Below are 20835 nucleotides of genomic sequence, written 5' to 3'. Positions count from 1 at the left end.
GAAATAATTCATTTCCTATCGTTTCATGTTTAATATCCAAATATATATAAATAACATTATCCTATCTGCAGACTGTACTGTTTCGATCTTGTTAGATCTCGTCAGTGCAGCTCAGGTTTCGAAATAAAATGTACCGCAGAACTGGCACAATATATAAGCTGAGCCAGGTATGCGGGACATGGTACACAAGTATGAACACAAAGTATAATACTAGTGAAACTATTCTTAGATTTCCGTAGTAAATCATTGATTTATTTGTATTCACACTGAACACTGAACAACGATACAATGACGTCACATTCTCTGATAGATTAATTCCCCATCAGATAAATCTTATCTTTATCAAGGAGGCACAATAGGCATAAACAAATGTGTTTGTTTTCTATCAACTATTTCTATTTTCAAATTACAAACTATACATTAATCATTAAATAAAATTTCTTTTTTTTTGAACAACCAAAAAATAATATAAGCGAACTTACAGTTAAAAAAGAAATTTTATTTAATACCTATTCCACAACCAGATGAAATTCTTCCAACATATAAATTAATCGGCTAGATTTATTGCAAAATTTATCTTGTAAATTACATGTTTTCTATTCTAACGTAACGTATAAGTCGCATCTATATCCTATTTTACTTGTCCAAAAAATGTGTCTTAGATGTATAACTTTCTCTGATTTTATGGCTCCATCTTCTCCATTATTTAAAGATCTGGGTATTTTAGACGTTTTTAAGTTGTTTGAATTAAGTATAGTTAAGTTTGTTCATGACCAAATTAACGGCAAAACACCACATCAAACAATGGAATACTTTTATTTAATTACACATAATGCTAGTACCTGATTTAGTAATAGATATAATTTTGCAATTCCGAAAGCTCGCACAGATGCTGGTAAATTTAGAATTTCTTTTAATGGAGCTCAACTTTGGAATAATTTACCCTTAGTTATAAAATGTACCTCTTCTAGATTTAAATTCATAAATGAAGTTAAATGTTTACTTTTACAAAAATATTAATGTTAGCCCTTGTTTACGTTATTTCTTTCATATAGTTGCTGTTTCTTTCTTATTGAATTATTGTTGATAGATGAAAATGTATGCATTTTGACTAATTTATTTTTTGTGACAGGAGTCAAACCTTGATTAGCGAAAGCTATTTTTTGGCTCCTTTTCACACACACATACATATTGTATTGTATTGTACTATTTATGTATGATGATGTGAATAAAGTTGGTAGTAGTAGTAGTAGTAATATTATAGGATGGATAAACTGAAGTTTAATGTATCGTGCTTATAATTAAGCTCATCATTTGAGGCTAAGGAACTGGGGTTGAAAGAATTATGAGCTATACTTTTAAAGATACATTATCCCCCTCTGAAAAAATAATTCTTACAAAAATGTTGGTTGAATATGCCATTTTAATGGCACAAGTATAGTTATTCACTTTGACCAAAATTGGATTGAAAAAAAAATGTATTTACCTGAAAAAAAACTGTAATTTAAAGCAATAAATAGTCAAATTGGCTGTGAGAACATTACTTTAAATACAAAATGGCCTAATTAAAGTCCGATTTTATTAAACTTCATTTTTCACGTTTTTGGAGGACATCATTAACTTTATAAGTTGAACCATAGGGCGAGCACGCCATAAACCACCGATTTCTAACGCTATATTTAGCTGCAAGCACGTACATTTAAACCTAATACAAAACAGTGACAAAATGACTGACAACAACTAAAGAATATTTATTATAGGCCTATTCTAGTTTGTATTACTCTTCAACTAGTACTGCAGTAGCTGCAGTTTTTGACATTGACATCTCTGCTACTGTCAAACATTCGGTAGGCCTACTTTTTTTACATAACCCACATTTGTGAAAAAGGCGTATAATATGCTTTTTAAACTCTGGCCTTCTCATAGCATAGATGATAGGGTTTACAGTGCATCCACTGAAAGAGATAGCGTACAAAGAACATGATACCATTAGCGTATTTTCTCCGCCAAATGGCGAACAATCGTAAGTGGAATACACATACATCATGGATGGAAAATAGCAAAAGAGAAAAGCGCCAAGCACGATCAATGTGGTTTTGATTGCTTTGATATTGACGGTGTTAGCTTGCTTTCTACCCTCTATTTGAGCTTCCGCAATACGCCTTGCTTGTTTCGCTGCAATGAAATAAACTCTGGTGTGGATTAGGACGGTCAAAATGATAACTCCGCACACAATGAGCTCCACTGCCATGCTACCAACTAGTTTATCGGGTACATACAAGGGACAATCAATTGCAACTGCGTTTGATCCACCATACACGCCATAGCATGACACTGCGCCACAAAGCCAGATAGTAGCAACTAGTATGATGACTTTTGATCTATCGGGAATGTTCATATATTTCAAAGGAAATGTGAGTGTTAAGAACCGATGATCAAAGCCGACGAAGAAAAGATTAAAAAGCGACAAAATAAGACACGTTCCAACGCCTTTTGACACATCGTAGAATTCAAGAAGCTGATTTGCTGAATAAAACGAAGAAGCTACAATCAGCATGATTCCTGTCACGTGATCAATGAATGCTAGATTAAATAGCAGAATGTTGGTAGGTGTATGTAAAGATCTCGTTGTAAAGATAACCCACATTACGAAGATGTTACCAAGAACAGCAAACACTCCAGATATTTGATAGAACACCGAAAAAACGATATCTTCATATTTCGAATACTCGTAAACATATGACATGAGTGACGTGTCGTTGAGCGTATTTGTAGCCATTTTGGAACTTTCGGTTGATATACTTCTGCTGTGCCTACAACTGTAATAATAATTTATGATTGTAAATCCATTTGAATCAGTACCGTTACCAAGATAAATAAAAAAAAAATTTAATCAAAATCTTAAATCAGAAAACTTGAAACACAAACCAAAATAAAACCATGTATTATACTTGCTCAAAACTAATTATTAATCTGTAATATTACGTGAAATTGTCGTGTTTGATTTTTAATTAAATCAATAATATTAACCAATAACCAATGTGTCAGCTTACATTTTGTACAGTTTTTCTTATTTGTACGGTCGCATAGCTAGAGTGACTTTGAATATTATCAAACATCTGGGTCTTACCTGAAATTTGGTCCAATTTCGATATTCAACTGTCTTCCTAATAACTTACATACTAGCATAACTCGTACTGTTTAAGTTACACAATTTCCTTTATTTAAATAGGTCGGTCTACCCAATCAATTGATTGAAAGTTAAAACATTTTTAAAATGTTAACACTTTTGTTTAAATTAAAGTTGAATTAAAGTACGGTTGATTTTGTGGTAATACGAAACGGTCAGTACTTTTAGGCCTACTCAAAAATATTAATAAACCATAAATTTGCTTTTAGCAAATTACAAAAGAACAGTTTATTACTCTACAATTCAGTAATTGCTATAATATCCATATTGTTGAAAAATAAACAGGGCACAGTAAATAAATCGATTTTCAATGTAAGTAAATGAGTATGAATCTATTGCAAATTATACCTTAGTGATATTGTCCCATTAAAAGATGGACCAACAATAAATATTCGTAACTAAGGTAACAGATAGCTTCAAATATTAATGGATTTAATACAATGGTAGTGAAAATTATATAATCGAAATGATAAATGTATTTGCCGTTAAATCACTGTTTTTTTTTTGTTTTTTTTTAATAAGCAAACGAGTTAAATCAAACTAACAAAATTAATATCCAATTCTCTCCACATACAATTTGCATAGTATCATACGAACTCTGTATGAAGGTTTAATAGATTTATAACATTACAATAACCGGGCGCACCTGTGATACAAAATCATTAAGATGAAAGGGTCGGGTAATGATTGGCCTATAGGCCTATACTAAATAAGATACACGTCTGATAATTCATCAAATATTCCTATTCTCTCTCGAAGTTAAATACCAAATTAATAATGAATATTCATGTAACTTAACTAAACCCGAGATCAAATGGTCACGCATAAAGGAAAATGTTCTTAATTTATTAAATTAAACATTATTTATTGATCTTTTCTTTACTTTGTTTTGATTTATTGTATTTCAAATAATATAAATTTATGTCTGCGTATTTGTATTTATGTATATGTATTTATGGATATGTACGGGTGTGTATATGGTATGTATATGTATTGTGTATGTGTATGGCATGTGTATGTATATGTGTGTAGGTATGTATACATATATGTATATATTCTTTATAGTTTCAATGTGTATTGTTGATATGCCAATTTGAAAACATAATTTTAATATAGTATTTGAAATCATGGTTATATATGTATTTGTGTGTACTATTAATTGCAATACTTAAAAATTACAGCTTATATCAATTAAGTATTTAGACATGTTACTATTTTAACACATTCTTTTTAATGTGTGTCAAATTATTTGTAAGAAAGAATGAAAAAAAGTGGAAATAATAAAGGTGGGTTGATCCCACGAAAGACAAAAAAAAATATTCCTATTTCATTGAAAAAGGATCGTTCGATCAAAATGGGTGAACTGGTTATATAACAATGTCTTTTTACCATGTTATTATCGCATCTTAATAACTAATTTGAATATTCAGCAAAATATTAATGATATTCCGCTCGACTAATCCGCCCTCAATAGTTTACACAAAAACTATTGTTTATATAAACAACAAACGAAACATGTGCGAAACATGGAGTTAAGCATAAATTGAAATGTATTTTAAACATGTTGATGAAGCCATTTAAAAAGTAATCAGAAAATATAATCGCATGTCTGGATTATGTTCTATTCAGACCGCCTACGACTCAAGCGATACAAACTCGTCTGATGACGAGAATCACCAGAAAAAAAGTGGTATACTTCCTAGGCCTGAACCCACTACTGATCTGGTGGTGGGGAAGCGCGGCGTAGATGTCTTCCAGTGCCCTACGCCACACATCGAAACTGATGCTAAAAGGCCTAGGCTAACATTAACAGAATCAAATGGAAGGTACAGATTTAAAAAGTAGTTAATGGAGTATTTCTTATATATATATTGTTGTTGCTCTTTTGCTATGGATTATTATGTCACCATGATATTCCGAAATAAAAAGATGAATGAAACTAGCCCTACCCTAGGGCCAAGTTAGTACAGTACAGTACTAGGTCCTAGTTAGTTATTATTATGTCTACTCGTCTATGCCTGGCCAGACTGTTTAAAAAAAAAACAACCAAAAACTGTTCCTCCTCCTTCTCTGACAGTAAAAGTACTTCAGAATTTCTACCACTACCGGATGAAGTGATGTCGATGTTCTCAGGTGACAAGGCAAGTGATGCATCATCATCCAGTCATCAAGGACGTGTTAGATCGTTTGCTCACGAAGCTGGAAATTGGGCAACTTATGTATATGTACCAAGTAAGAAGATGTTCTCTAAACATTTTTCCAGGAACTACCATTAAAACCTTTCCCAGAGGCTGACTTTTTTACTGTTTATTCATTAATTCATAAAGAAAATGAATGTTCTTTCTTGAACTAAAAATAAATAAATAAAACCTAAATAGTCAAATCAAGTCATTAGACGTAGTTAACTGTGCCGACCATGTCATGTACTACCAAAATACTGAATATTGGCAATAGAAATACTGATTGATAAGTATAATAAACAAAAAACATTTATAAAGTGATGTTTATGGATATATCACACAGAGTTCCAAAAAGACTGAGGTAAGACTTTAGAAGCGACTTGACAAATAAAACAAACTATATATTACTATTTCAGTTGAGGTAACAAGTGGACTTGAGGATATTGTAAGTGCCTTACACGAGTGTATCCCTACTGAATACAACATACAACCAATGGACATTCTTCACCTAAGCGTATCAAAGACGGTTACACTGAAATATCATTGGATCAGGCCGTTTACAGAGTTGCTATCACAAAGACTGGCAGAATTACCGCAATTTATCTGTGCTTTTGGAAAGCCACGTGTATATGTTAATGATGAAGCCACTAGGTATATAAAAATGTTTCACAAAAAATACCATACAGTACCATCATCACTAAACTAGCCCAAACCAGTATCAGGCACTAGATCTAGGAAAAACCAGCCCAAACTAGTATCAGGCACTACATCTAGCAAAAAGCAGCCCAAACCAGTATCAGGCACTACATCTAGCAAAAACCAGCCCAAACCAGTGTCAGGCACTAGATTTAGCAAAAACCAGCCCAAAAACGAGTATCACAGACTACATCTATTTGTGAAAATATGTTTGAAACTTATAAACACAAAACCTTTACTTCACAAGATGCCTACTACATTGTTATGATTGCAAACATACAGCAACAGCTGATTATAGGGCAGGAGTTTTGGGGTTTGCGCATGTCCACAAGTGCAATCAAATTTGATGATGATGAAATAATATAATCTATAAATGCGATAGTTATTTACAGAGGGGAAAATTAATGTGTATAATTATTTATTCAACAGGTCATTTGTGAGTCTTACAATTAGTCAAGGAGTAAAGGAACTGGAAGACATTGTTAAGGAAGTCGACTTAGCTCTCAATGAATTTAACTTGCCACCATTTTACAAGGTACTGCAAGCATATTATAATCAAACATTCTGGCAAATAGTGACATAGGTCACATAAGGGTCAATGATTGCATTAAATCATAGATATATACTGTACTGTATATCTATAGCACGCTCGTTGAGTTTGTGCACTCTTTGTGTTCAAAATAAGTGTGTCCCACATAACTGGCTCAAGCTATATTGTGCCAGTCTGCGGTACATATCATTTCAAAACCTGAGCTGCACTGACGAGATAAGATCGAAACAGTACTGTCTGCAGATTATTATATATATATATATATATATACACACACTGTACTGTTTGAGTGCACCCTTTGGCTAGCTTTATTGCTACACTGCATCCCAATGCCTGGTTGAAAAATATAACGTATGATACAGGAACTGACCACATATTCAGAATGAACGGGAGGTTTTGATTTACGACGACCAAAGGAATACGAATCATTAATATTGCAATTTAAAATTAAAAATTGAAGTTCAACAATCATATATTGGACACATAGAACAAACAGAAGCAAAAAGTAGAAACTATCATTGTGTGCATACAGGGATAATTGAACTCATTTCCTCGCTCTCCAGTTTTGATGGTTTCTATGCTACGACTGACACAATGATAGACCTGATCTAGTTAAATCATCGGAAGTTCCCTAACACATGGGACTCACCTTTACCTTCTTAACTAATAAACCTCGGAAAATACAATACAAAGATGGCCATAACATTTTACAAAAACAAATATTGAAAATTAATATAATTATTTCATTTACAGCCAGCATCATTTCATGTAAGCATAGGATGGTGCCTAGGCGACATAACCAAAGACATATCAACAGAAGTGTTATCAAATTTAGAGGTAAATTAGCAAAAGTTACTACATTAGATCTTATCCTTTGAAACGCCATTAGATATTAATGGACACATTCCTGTTGAACAAACCAGGGTCAATATGTTTCAACCCCTAAAATACCCCTATTAAGTAGACACTATATGCTTGGACCTGAAGCATAACGGCTATGAGTGCTCACTGGCTAATCCCAGGGGCCCCGGTGCTGCCTTTGAGCAGTATCCAGAGGAAAATACAGGCATTAAAATATGTTGAAAAAGGCTAAAAACGCTCGAGGCCTGCAGGGTTCCTAAATCAGGGGCCTCGGGCATCTGGGTTACGCCACTGCCTTTAACAGGGTTCTACTGTACAATAAATTACAAATGAATTTTGTTTTCTACAGAGATGCTTCCTAGAACACATTTCATCGATAAAACCATCTTGGAGCGTGACCAAGCTATGCAGTAAAATTGGCAACAAATACTTTGCATTTCCTCTCAGCTGACATTTGTGGCAATTCTTGTACTATGCAATAAACCGTGTCATTATTTGCAGATTACCTGTTTCTAACAGAATAAATATTTTTAGCAGTGAAATGATTCTTTTACATTTCTGTCTGAATTCTACACCTGCTTTAAAAAAAAAGTAAATTGTATTTCAAGAAATAATGACTTGGTCTAATGAATAAAAAGCGCAGCTCTGCAGAGTATACAACTATGCTTCAGATAAGGAATTCAAATAGGGAGAATTATATTCAAGCTGGAACAGCAACATAATACAATATAAAGGGATCATGTTTAAATTATTGTAGAGTTACTGCATATTTCTTACTGTAATATATTGTATTTTTTCATCATTGGTTTATGAGCCAGTCCCTGCAATAAACTACAAACCTTGCTATAAACAATTAACAGGTTAAAGAGTAAATAAAAAGTAGTTACTGCAGTAACATAAACAGGTAAATAAAAAAAGTAGTTTTACTGCAGTAATACGACAGATTGTTGACAGAACTTTAGGTAATTTTAAAATTGACTTTACAGCAATATAAAAAAAATGTTTGTCATTTTACCAGGGAAGAGTTAAATTAACTTCAATTTCAAGTTCAAGTTTAACAGAATAATATTTTGTATATTATTTAAATGAAAACATGGTAATAAGCCATCATTTGGGGTCTTCTCTATAGAAGAAATCAAGTTTCTTGTCTCGAGAAAGACCCCACAAACAATACACATACATATAAACTAATAAAATTTACTACTTAAAAATAATAAATAAAAACAAAAACGATGAAATAAAAATAGATACTTTCAGTGACTACAATCATAATAATATTAAAATTAGTATAAAGAAATAAGATATTTTTTAAAATTTCTACGAAAAGTATAAAGAGATTTAAAATGCTTTAGTTTGTCATCAAGATCATTCCAGATTCGCGGTCCTGATTTTACAGCTAACAATGAAAATATGGTTTGTGACTGTAAATCTGAATTCTTTTTCTGGTTAAAAATAAAAACAATATAGGAAAAAATAATAACTCAGTTTGATTCAAAAATGTTTTTTTTACACCAGACGATTTGTATCTGCATAAATTAATAAAATAGAACTTTTTACATCTGTAATGACAATAGGAATGTGTGAATATTTGTGGTAATCAATAAAAGAAAAAAGCAATACTGAAATCATGTGTTCATCCAATCAGGAATCCAGCACCAAGATTCAAATCCATTTATTATACTGTATCATCATTTGCATAAAATACAATTGTTCTGAGAGTAACAGCACAATACAAAAAGAAAAAAAAACCAAGACACATCATTCTACATTAACTGTACAATTAATCAAGACAATGTATTGTACGACTGCAGTGGGTCTATTGTGTACCAAATTCTGTTTTAATTTAGTGTATTCAACTGGCAAGGAAAACATGAATATTATAAAATAAACCTTTTATACTATATTAATTTTGTTACCTTTTATGGATCTGCATATTAAATTTTCAGAATATTATAAAGTGATAATATACAAGGGCCTTTAATGATTTACTACATTATAGATATATTAATAGTACAACATGTTATCGTATCCATGGTGATTTGGTTTGTTTTTTTACTAGCAATTTTACTAATTTCCTTTCATTATTGATTGCGACATAAAATACATTTGAAAAAAAAACGGACAAAAGGAACATTTGCAGTAAAAATTGTAAACTTACTTTGATATTTTATGATGTTGTTAGTAACCAAATATTTATTTTTTTCATTATGTAATGTTTGTTTGTGAATATGTGCGTTTGTAGGCCTACCAGTACGTTAATCAAAGTTAATAGTCTTGTTTCTACTGCATCGTTACATTCTGAATTCATGTATACAAAATGTAAGCATTTTATAAAAAAAAATAGACCTCTCATTTACATTGCCATAAGAGCAAACTCGCTTTATTTTTTTCTAAAAAATAGTATTGTTTTCTTTTGTCTAAGTCTGTGTATTCCACTGCATACTTCATTTAAAATGAAATAATCTTTTCAATTGCCATTCTTGATTTTTCATGTTTTAAAAATATTGTTCAAATGTGTTCTATTTTGTACCATTAAGCCTGTATCTTCTACTATGATTCACGTAAAAAAATGTTAGCATTTTTACCAAATATTCATTTGCCACTATTCTCTTTAAAAAAAAATTTCACATTTACGCATCACAAAATATTGTCTTTCACTGCTAAATCAGCTAAACATTTCTATTATTTAAAAGTCAAAGAAAGTCGGGTCTCGGGTCCATTCTATAGTCGCCAAAGATTGACTTCTTCATCAGTACTTCTATGAATGGATGATTAGTTGGGAACATGAACGCTAGTTGATCAATCCAGTACCGTTTTGATCGTGCGATCATTTGGAAAAAACTCCCCACGGCGTTAAAATCAATAAGCAAAATGTAAACATTTTGAAAATTAAAATATTCATAAAAAAAATAAAATGTAACAGTTAATTATATCTCAACCGTAGGGTGTAAAAGTAAATAAAAATATTTTATTTACCAAATGTTTCGCTATCAGTTGGCTTTCGCAAAGTAGTAACAAATAATTACCTGTTATATATTTTTTTATATTACTAACCGAATGAATCTTTTAAAGGGTTAAAATATTTATTTTGCTATTTTCATAACATAGAATCACTTGTAGTATTGACAAATAAAAATGTTTTTATATGTTTGTCACAGCATGCTTTTGTGTACCAGCAAGTCTGTGTCTTCCACTGCATACTACATTTTAAAATGATATATAAGTACTGTATGCAAACGGCGAGTGAGTGGCCGAGCGGTTAAGACAGTGGAACCATAATTATAATATCGGCAAGGGTTCGAGGCTCACTCGCTCCATGGTTCTGGTGGTAGAACGAGTCTTCTCGGATAAGGACTATAAACCGTAGGTCCAGTGTACACATAGCTCATGTGCACTTTAAAGAACCTAGTACATCTTTCGAGACGAGTAGGGGGTTACCCCGGTGTACTAGTCCACACAAACACAGCCACTGTCACACACAGCCACTGTGCAAATTGGTCTTTACGAAAAACTAACTCACTCGCTTCACAAAGTGCTATAGTCTTCAAGTCTGAAGTTTGCACTAAATTGGAAGAAGAAGAAGAAACTTTTAACATTAATTTTTACCAAGAAAATATTCATTTGGTATTCCAATCTTATAACAGAGAATCTCTTGTAGGCCTACTGGAAAAAGACATTAAAAAAATTGACAAGTTATTGTGTGTTTATCACAAAATATTGAAGAGTTTCCATGCATGCTTTCGACCATAAAAAATAAATCGACTGTATTGAAAAAATGTTTTTTTGTGTTCATCACAAACGTTTTATATAAAAAAAGAAAAAAAATTATATACAGTATTTGTTTAAAACCAAAATATGAGCAGAAATGGAAGCCATTTTTATCTTCTGACCATCTTCATTGTTACTGTGTTGACTCTGCCATGAGGAACTGATAATATCTCTGTTTTTGTCAACAAAACTTGATGCACGTCTGTCACTTGTACCTCAGTGGCACTCCTCTGAAATGTTCACTCAGCAAATGATACCAATACAGTAGAACTTCTTTAAGACACCTCTACTGTGTAAACATGGGTCATGAAGGTGTCCCTTCGTTTAATGCTGGTTCTGTACCTTCATTTTCTCAGCCTCAAAACATTTTGACTTTGCTTAACTTTCCTGCTTGGGACACCTCTACAAGGAGACAATTTGTTGGGTCACGAAAGGTGTCTCTTTTGATTTTCTTTTCTCCTCAAAACGTTTTACTTTATTTTTCTGCTTTTTACTTTTTGTACATCACTTTCGGCATGTGTTCATTTTCAAGCATTGTTTATTTATTGCAAGTTTGAAAACACTTTGTACTGGTACTATTCGACCATGGAGGCATTAATTTTTATGATCGTATTATGTCTTTGGTAATACTAGTACAATACATTAACATATAAATAAAACATAAAATACAGTATGTCAGTCAAAAATGATAAAAATTAATTAAGTCACCACAATCTTAAATATGCATATCATTGGATTACTTTCATTTTTTACATAATTATGTTAAAAAGTATACATAAATACAGAATATTTTTTACAATTATTTTTACAAAATATTATTATTGCAAGTCAGTTTTTGAGCAGATTTGGTATGACATAAATGACATCTACAACCACCTCTTCTTTCAAAAACTCTGTTGGAAGAAATTATTGAGTCAGATTTTGATCACTTGGCACTTTCTAAGACCTTTTATAATTATTGACATTTACAACCAATCCTTGTCAATAATTATTGTGAACCAGATTTGGACCATTTGCCACACCCAGGATGGATACCACTTGAATTAATCACATCCACGACCACACCCTGTTTAAACTGGTACCACTCTCTCTGTAACTCTTGCTCAATGTATTCTGTGTAAATCTCATCTTTAGACAAGTTTCCGAATGTCTTTTCATTCGTCTGTAGTAGCAATGACCGTGTTGTTTCATCCAATTCTGAAATATTAAGAAATTAAATTTTAAACTTTAACATAGAATATTTAAAAGTATTTTTTATCATTTATTATACTAAGCCTCTTTGATAATACTAAAATATGAACATTACCACTTATTTTTTCTGGTGTTATTATTCCTAAAGTGACATCTGTAGCAGTTACTATTGAACATGTGATCGTGTCTTCTTCTAAAACACTGATCTCACCAAATGATTGCGATGTTGTCAATTTACCCATCACCACTTGTTTCAAACGCTTTTCCTGCAAAAACAATATTTTGTTAATATCGACAAAGTTTAAAATCATTTAGGTTTTGATAAGGGTGGTTGTGGATTCAACCAAGGCAATCTAACCAAGCTCCGGAGATCAAAGGGTTTATCTGTGGATGCAACACGATCAGTTCCACGCCCCTTAAACCGATACTGTACGTCGTGGAGAATATGTATAGTAAAGTACTGTTGGTGTTTGTCGCAGCCAGACATAAGATCAAAGGACTGTTTCAAGTTCCTATCTTGGCAAGGCGAGCGCAGTGTCCTGGTTGCTAGATTGTCTTGATTCAACTCATATGTTTTGAATAATCATTCCATCAGGCAACACAAAACAGAGCATTCATGCATTGAGCAGTTCTGTTTTGGAGGGAGAAATCTTACAAAAGATTTTATAAATAGTCAAGAAACATATTATAAGCCACATTACATTAAAAATGAGAAAATATTAATTCATCATCTGACACAATGTTGTGATTATAGATTGTGAAACATGGCTCTTAAAGCCTGTTTTCCTGTCGATCGTTAAGTTGCGTTGAGTTGCGTTAAGTTGCGTTGAGTTGACAGATTCAACGATGTGACAGGAAAAGGGGGTTATTAAGTTTTAAAATCGTTAAAATCGTCGTGAGGTAATTTCCCACATGATCGTAAGCAAAACGGTACTGGGTTTGGTCTACTAGCTTTCCTGCTCCCAACTCGTCATCCATTCATAGAAGCCTTGATGAAGTAAGCCTACCTGCTGGTGACCATAGAACGGTCCCGAGATAACGACTATACTTCGGCTTTAGTCGATAGAAGATTGAAATATTGTTAGAGATAGAGTATACAATGTTTGATTATGTGTAGATGTGTGATTTGTTCTATTATTCAAATGATGTTCCGAATTAAGGAGATGAAGATAGTAGTCGGTTCAACTTCAACGATTACGATCGTTATGATCGTTAAAACTGACCAATCAAATGGTCCACAAATTACGTCAATGCAGTTTGTGAAAAAATGTGTACGCGCTGACAATTCTTGAATTTTTAAAATGCAACGATGTTTTTCACCTTTTTTGTACACTTTTAAGTGTAAGTCAAATTAAATTATAATAATAAACCAATTAAATTTAATGTTTGTCTTTAGTGTAAGCCTAGATTAAGATATCAACGAAAGCTAGTCCTAGGTTGAAGCATCAAAACCCGTAACTTTTTCAATTTTCATGCGGGCCCAGCTGCACGTGGCTGGCCTTGGTTTTATAATACTTCACGTCCGTGTGTCCCGCAACGCTCGAGACAACCAAGAAACTATGAACGATCGCGTAAAAATGTGTAAATATTAGCAGTCCGGCTCGATCATCGTTATTTTATTTTCAATTTAACGATCGACAGGAAAACAGGCTTAATAGCTAATACAACTTTAAATTTCTTTACCATATTTAGGCATGACTATACCATTTGGGCACATCACACTTTTTTTTCAAACTAGTTGGATAGTGTAGACAGAGCTTTAGGAATAGGAACATCTTGGAAATAAGCGCATCAAAAATAATTCAAATGTTTTGGAATATATTGAGTGTATTTGCAATGATTTACCTCTTTTCCATTTCTGAGTTTGTGATTCACTTCTACTTGTCTCAAAACGTGACATTCACCAGATTTAATGAAACCAATAAACGGACAAAGTACACCCTCTGTCACGAGGACTAAAACAAAATCAAAGCGATGTTGTTACTTAATCACGACTGTAACGTGAGTACACTACTAAGTAGCAATAAATTACACCTTGAATATGATACATGGTTAAAAGTGACACACAATGTTCTTCAAGTGTCATATTGATTTTAGCAAATTGTAACATATTGCATTTTAGATGCAGAAACAATGCAAGTATCGCATATGGTTAAGTACAAATTTTTTCCATCACGATATTCATTACAAAGTATCTTATATAATTTTAATACAAGTAAATGGCTGTAATTTGATGACTTTTGACAGCCTAGCTCCAGGCAAGAATTTCCAATATAATATTTTGAAATGTTAAATAAATGTTTAAAGATGTATTGTCCCCCAAAAACATGAAAAGTGAAGATTAATAAAATCAGATTTAAATAAACCATTTTGCAGTTTTAATAAAGTTATTCACTTCAGTAAAAAAAAAAATGATTTCCTTTATAAAAAGACAAAAGAAGTAAATTTTAACCAAAAACCATTGTCAAACAAAAAGTATTTTTTGCTTTAGATTACATTTTTTCAGTTAAATAAAATAATTTTCAATCCAGTTTTTGGTCAAAGTGAATAAATATTTGGGGACATTAAAATGGCATTATTATTCAACAAAAAATGCGGAAAAAAAATTAGTTTAGGAGGACAATATATCTTTAATAAATGAAATGAACTAACCAGTGTTTTCAGGGAAAAAAGCCCACTCAATTAGTTCAGCTAATTTCAATAGTGATTGTCTTGGCCACAGTTTGTAGGACTCACAAGGCTGTACTAAATTACACTTCTCCATTAAATCTTTCTCTTTCAGTTGCTACATATAAAATAAATGGGGTTTTTTTTTCACACATTGAAGCAATATTAATATAAAAATGCAAAGAGTGACAGAGACTGATCGATGTAATATTTTGGCAAGATGTACTGGGTTTTTTAAAGTGCACACGAGCCAAATGTGTACACTGGACCTCCAGTTTTTAAGTCCTTATCCAAGAAGATTTGTTCTACCACTAGAACAATGGTCAAGGAGTGACTTGAACCTGTGCCGATTGTATAGCTATGGTTTGCGGCAGAGCCCCTGCCTTAACCGCTCGGCAAACTTGACTCAAATTCTATTTTTGGAAGCAAAGCACCAAGTTACAGTTCTACTATAATTTAATTTTAATAACTCACTTGTGATATTCGTTTGTAGTCGTTACTAGACACTTTCAGAAACTCACATGGCAGTGTTTTAGTTTTTACTGTCAATATTCTGAAAATAATTATTGATAACATTTGTGTAGTATTCAACTAATACCCTTTTCACATCTGCAAAATGTAGCAACTTGTAACAAGTTGTAACCTGGTTTGCATACAGTAGTGGTGAATACTATTTTGTGGAAAATCTCCCGAGATTTCACAGGGGACCTCTGTGAAATCTCGGGAGAAAAACACACTGATGAGAGACCTGTTTTTGTTCCGAGATGTTCCGAAGTTCATACTATGCGCGCATTTATTGCCATTGTATTCAAATGACCAATCATAATACAGTAATCAAATAGCGCGCAACTACGCATTCCTTCTGATATTTCTCAGGGTTCACGTATGTAATAAGTCAGGAGATCAACCTGGTTACAAGTTGTACAAATTTATATGAAAGGGGTATTATTCTGATCAACTGGACTAACAACATTTTACAACATATGCAGAATGTACCACTGTTTCAAAAGGTAAGTACTGTACAAGTGACTGCATTATAGTATCTGGATGATTGACAACATCCTTTCAAAATAAAGTACTTACTGTGAATTAACTTCCTCCCCTTCAATCCCCTCTAAGCAGCCAAAACAATCACCAACACCGAGCTAAAACGAAACATTAGAATTACAATAATAAGTTGTATACAAAATGCTTGACACTAATACAGATGTCACATCAGCTAGCTAAACTCGCGTGTACACCATACAAAATGCCTTTTTTGACACCCCTGTGTGTAAACTCTGGAAATTTGTGTAAAAGAGGAATTATATGTAAACCACACTGTTCAGTGTTTAATTATAAATTATTACCAAGGTAAAACAATCTCGATCTCAGTTACAGAATAATTATTTTTTCTATGTACTTTGCTTGTACTTGAGCATATAGAGATGCAGTAATAATATGAATACAATACTACAAATACTAATTAATACACTAATGTTAATTAATATAATTACTGTATTATTATTAACACCACTATTTTCCCCTTAAGTTTTTACCTCTGGCAAGTCTCTTTCTAAGCGAAATGTTGTATTCCTGGTTGGTTTACCCTCATTCTTAGCCTTCAAACGTATCCATGGGTCAGTCTGGGCCACTACACTTCCCTTTAGTATGATGTAAAATCCAGTATTTCCAAAAACTACACAAGCAAGCGTACATAATGAGGTAATAATAGAAAATAAATCTTATCTAATATATGTTAATGTTTTTATGTATTTTGTTTATAAGACAATGGAATGCGTTGACAATACGGAAAATATGTTGGCAACACGGAAAATACGTTGGCAACATGGAAAATGCGTTGGCAACACGGAAAATACGTTGGCAACACGGAAAATGCGCTGGATACACGAAAGATATATTGGCAACACAGAAAATACATTGGCAACACGAAAAATAAGTTGGCAAAAAGGAAAATACGTTGGCAAAACGGAATATGCGTAGGTAAAATGGAAAATGCGTTGGCAAAATGGAAAATGCGCTGGCAACACGGAAAAAGCATTGGCAACACGGAAAATGCGTAAGCAACACGGACAATGCATTGGCAACACAGATAATGCATTGGCAACACGGAAAATGCATTGGCAACACGGACACTCTGTTGGCAACACGGAAAATACGTTGGTAAAACGGAAAATGCGTTAGCGACACGGAAAATGCGTTGGAAAAAACACGAAAAATGTTTTGGCGACACAGAAAATGCGTTGGAAAACACGAAAAATGCATTGGCAACCCAGAAAATGCATTTGCAACACAGAAAATGCATTGGCAACACGGAAAATATGTTGGCAACACGGAAAATATGTTGGCAACACGGAAAATATGTTGGCAACACGGAAAATACGTTGGCAACACGGAAAATATGTTAGCAACACGGAAAATGTGGTGGCAACACGGAAAACGCGTTGGCAACACGGAAAACGCGTTGGCAACACGGAAAATGCGTTGGCAACACGGAAAATGCGTTGGCAACACGGAAAATGCATTTTTAGTGGGAGATGATAGATTACTAAAAATACTGTGATGAGGGAAACTTGGGTGGTCTGCACACCTACCTGTGTAGTCGTCATCTTTCCATACATCTAATGTGACCACAGCACAGATTTCCTTTAGTTCCTTAGTTGTAGTCTGACTTGATAACAGGGGAAAAGCTTTCAGGTGCTTGAAAATTACTTTATTGTCTTCCGATGACCTCTCAAAAGGTCTGAAAATATAATAACACACCATGATGGCTTTGAAGATGCAAATGTTGGGTTCATTCATGAATGGGAAAGAGGTATGGTTGGGGTGGCAGGTTTTTTTAAAGATTATAAACGCATTTACTGGATCTTCAAATAAAATTATTAGGGAGGTTTCGCAATGCTACGAATACGTAACGAAAACGGATATGTCAGGCACATGTATTCGTTTTCGTAAGCCAGTAAAAATCTGTTGGCAACGAAAGATTGAGGGCGCTGTCCAAAATATGACTGTGGTAAATTTGAACGTAGCGCATGTACATATTTCTTGGCTGCCTAGGCCTAGCGTAACATCAAAGCGAGTGAGGACTTTAGAAACTGCTATTTATCAAAATTTACCTGCCATTTTAGTAAATTACTTTCAATAAATCTATAATTATATTATAATCATGAATCATTCCTGATTCAAATGCAAAATGTGCAAAATAGATCAAAAACTATACTCGTTTTGTAGTTACAAATATGACTGGTGATATATGTCAACACGAATACGCTTTATGAATATGAAATGGGGATCAGCTCAAAAGTTTCACCAATGTGTGACGTATCCGTTTTCATAAGGTTGTGAAACGTCCCTATTGTTTCCGTATTGCTAAGAGTTTTCGATTTGCGCCCACCCACGACTCACAACCTACCTAGGTCAAATAAATCAATGTTTTTCAAATGTAGTGCAATTTTGATAATTTGTATACACCGAGCATGTGTGGGGAAGGGTACAGTACAATGGCAAAAATATGTACTTTCTATCTGATACATATAGTATATCACTGGATGGTTTAGAATTTGTTTTGTTTATTTATAGTACATAGATACACTTACAGTTTCCTCAGCAATCTGCGGAGGTCTTTGATTCTGTTTGTCTTAATGACCTCTGGGTCAGCTATTTTGCGTTCCTTATGAAGCAGCGCCATATGATCTTTGATTTCATGACTGATGACTTCTGCTGGTTGTGTCTCTTTCTTCGCATGGTTTGAAAGTGTACTTAAACAGCCTTGAAAATTACAAAATAATTACAAAGCTGAGTAAAATACATTAGTTTCATGTCCATAAGATTGTGGACCTGCAACTATTATCTTTTTTAAAAAATGGTTTTATTTATCAAATAAATGGCCACTGAACTAGAATAACCTTTTCACACCTACAAAATGTATCAAGTTGTAACCAGGTTTGCATAGTGTGAATACAATTTTGTGGAAAATCTCCCAAGATTTTAAATTTTTTGGGAGAAAAACACAGCAATACAGTTTGCATACGCGTGTTATGAAAACATGTATAAATAAAACCTGGTTACAACAGTGTAACAATTTATGCAGATGAATGCAGATGAAAAAGGTATAAAACTACATTCCTACGTTCTGTATGTTACAATAGCTATCTAATTATTAGTAATTATAGTAAAGCCCTGCATAACAAGAATCAAATCTTGGAAATGTCTTTTTTGGCCTGATAGGTGGTGTGTCATTGCAAATTGACGTACTTCAATAATGGACCTCCATTCCTTCCTATCCAATCCTGCATATTTCTTCAACAGTGTTGCCTGTATCCTTTTGCAGTAGACGATCTTTTGCCAATGTACAGTATAAATCAGTAAAAATTACAAAAGTTTAAAACTAAAAAGAGTGTTTGATTTTTTCACATTATATTTACCTGTAGATATGTTCGTTGTGGTCAATTGTGAGTGTGTATCACCTCGTCCTACTACCATCTTTGGTGAAGCTTTTGCATTCACAAACATTTGGTGGTAATATTGCATGAACAAGGAATGATCAGATTCAGACTGGGTGCTGAAAATCATAAATTTAAAGTCAAAACAAACAATAAAACAATGGCTAGGCCTACAGTAGGACTTACTTATTAGGCTAGGCCTAGATTTGATTTGATTTATTTCGGCATCAGTACATACAAAAATCACAGACATTAAAAATAGCATATAAAAAACCATGAATAAAACAAGAAGGATGCCAAGGATAACTCATAAAAGTCTTCTACGGACTTGTTTCCAATGAGGTCCTTTGAAAGAACAGCAAAAAAGACATACAATGAAACAAATAATATAATTAATAAAAAAACTAACAATAAGACTATCAAATATAGAAGTAGCGCTTATTAAATAGTTTCTAGGACTTTTTATGTTATACCCTTCTTTATTTATATTATACAATATTAGTATTGTTACCAACCTATCCATATCACCCGATGGCTCATCTTGACAGCATAACCACCTCAGCTTATCATAATCAATAACTTGATTATTTAATTCTTCACCTCCATGATTAGACGAGATGACTAAAAAATAAAAAAAAAATATAATATTAAAATTTAAAGGGCCCAGCCAGGCCTAGCCATTTTATTAGGCCTCTATCTAGCCTTTCTATCATGTTGACTTTGTTTTGTTATTACTTTCATGGCATCAGTGAGAAAAGCATATAGTAGGGGCCTTATAGGCCTACTAGAAAACGCAGGACACTATCCTGGCGGATTGTCAAAAAGCAAAAATATCGCTATAATAGGCTAGGTACGAAACGACTCGACTGGAATGACTGCTTATCATCGAGCCACTTTGCCAGGTTTGGCATTCAAAAAAAGAGGGCCTAAAAAAAATACTCACTTTTGTGACGTGTTTGCCGAGGCTTTCTACTGCTCCAAGTTTGATCATTTGCTTTATATTTATCTGTAGATTTCAGAATTGACATTACTAATTTGATATCCTGGCCTGGACGAACTAAAAAAAAAAGCCTAGCTAGGCTTATGCGTCCGTATAATTTAAAAACGACGTCGTATCGTCTGCGCCGCATCAATGCTCTATACTACCTACACACACAACACAACTTGGGTACCGATTTCAGCCCCTAGATTATGCTAAATCTTCATTGCTATGGCGCGCTCTCAGAGCATAAAACATTTTTTTGTCAATACTGTATATTTTTTTTTTATGAATTGAACGTAGAAATGAAT

General features: G+C 33.2%; 4 protein-coding genes across 4 annotated transcripts in view; 1 reads left to right on the top strand and 3 right to left on the bottom strand.

Moving 5' to 3' along the window:
- The window catches only part of LOC144850711 (uncharacterized), a 229643-nt gene that overhangs the window by 82550 nt on the left and 126258 nt on the right, over positions 1–20835 (bottom strand). The gene's annotated exons all lie outside the window — the stretch shown is intronic.
- Positions 1778–2779, bottom strand: LOC144851057 (trace amine-associated receptor 1-like). The gene has a single exon (XM_078708578.1). It carries the CDS (start codon positions 2777–2779, stop codon positions 1778–1780), a length of 1002 nt encoding a protein of 333 aa, XP_078564704.1.
- On the top strand, positions 4714–8403 carry LOC144849578 (U6 snRNA phosphodiesterase 1-like). Its single transcript, XM_078706532.1, has 6 exons — positions 4714–5016; positions 5268–5422; positions 5787–6021; positions 6496–6601; positions 7370–7453; positions 7827–8403. Exons 1-6 carry the CDS (start codon positions 4796–4798, stop codon positions 7926–7928), a joined length of 903 nt encoding a protein of 300 aa, XP_078562658.1. The 5' UTR covers positions 4714–4795; the 3' UTR covers positions 7929–8403.
- LOC144850271 (cyclic nucleotide-binding domain-containing protein 1-like) lies at positions 11766–20678 on the bottom strand. The gene is made up of 12 exons (XM_078707513.1): positions 20489–20678; positions 20061–20166; positions 19528–19664; positions 18700–18871; positions 17698–17846; positions 16642–16781; positions 16187–16248; positions 15578–15656; positions 15089–15221; positions 14282–14391; positions 12552–12702; positions 11766–12442 (listed from the first exon to the last, which is right to left on the bottom strand). Exons 1-12 carry the CDS (start codon positions 20673–20675, stop codon positions 12234–12236), a joined length of 1635 nt encoding a protein of 544 aa, XP_078563639.1. The 5' UTR covers positions 20676–20678; the 3' UTR covers positions 11766–12233.

The sequence above is a fragment of the Antedon bifida genome, chromosome 8 (genome assembly GCF_963402885.1).
Source record: "Antedon bifida chromosome 8, ecAntBifi1.1, whole genome shotgun sequence".
NCBI classification, from domain to species: domain Eukaryota; kingdom Metazoa; phylum Echinodermata; class Crinoidea; order Comatulida; family Antedonidae; genus Antedon; species Antedon bifida.
The sequence above is the reverse complement of the archived record's forward strand: the minus strand, read 5'-3'. Positions and strand labels throughout refer to the sequence as shown.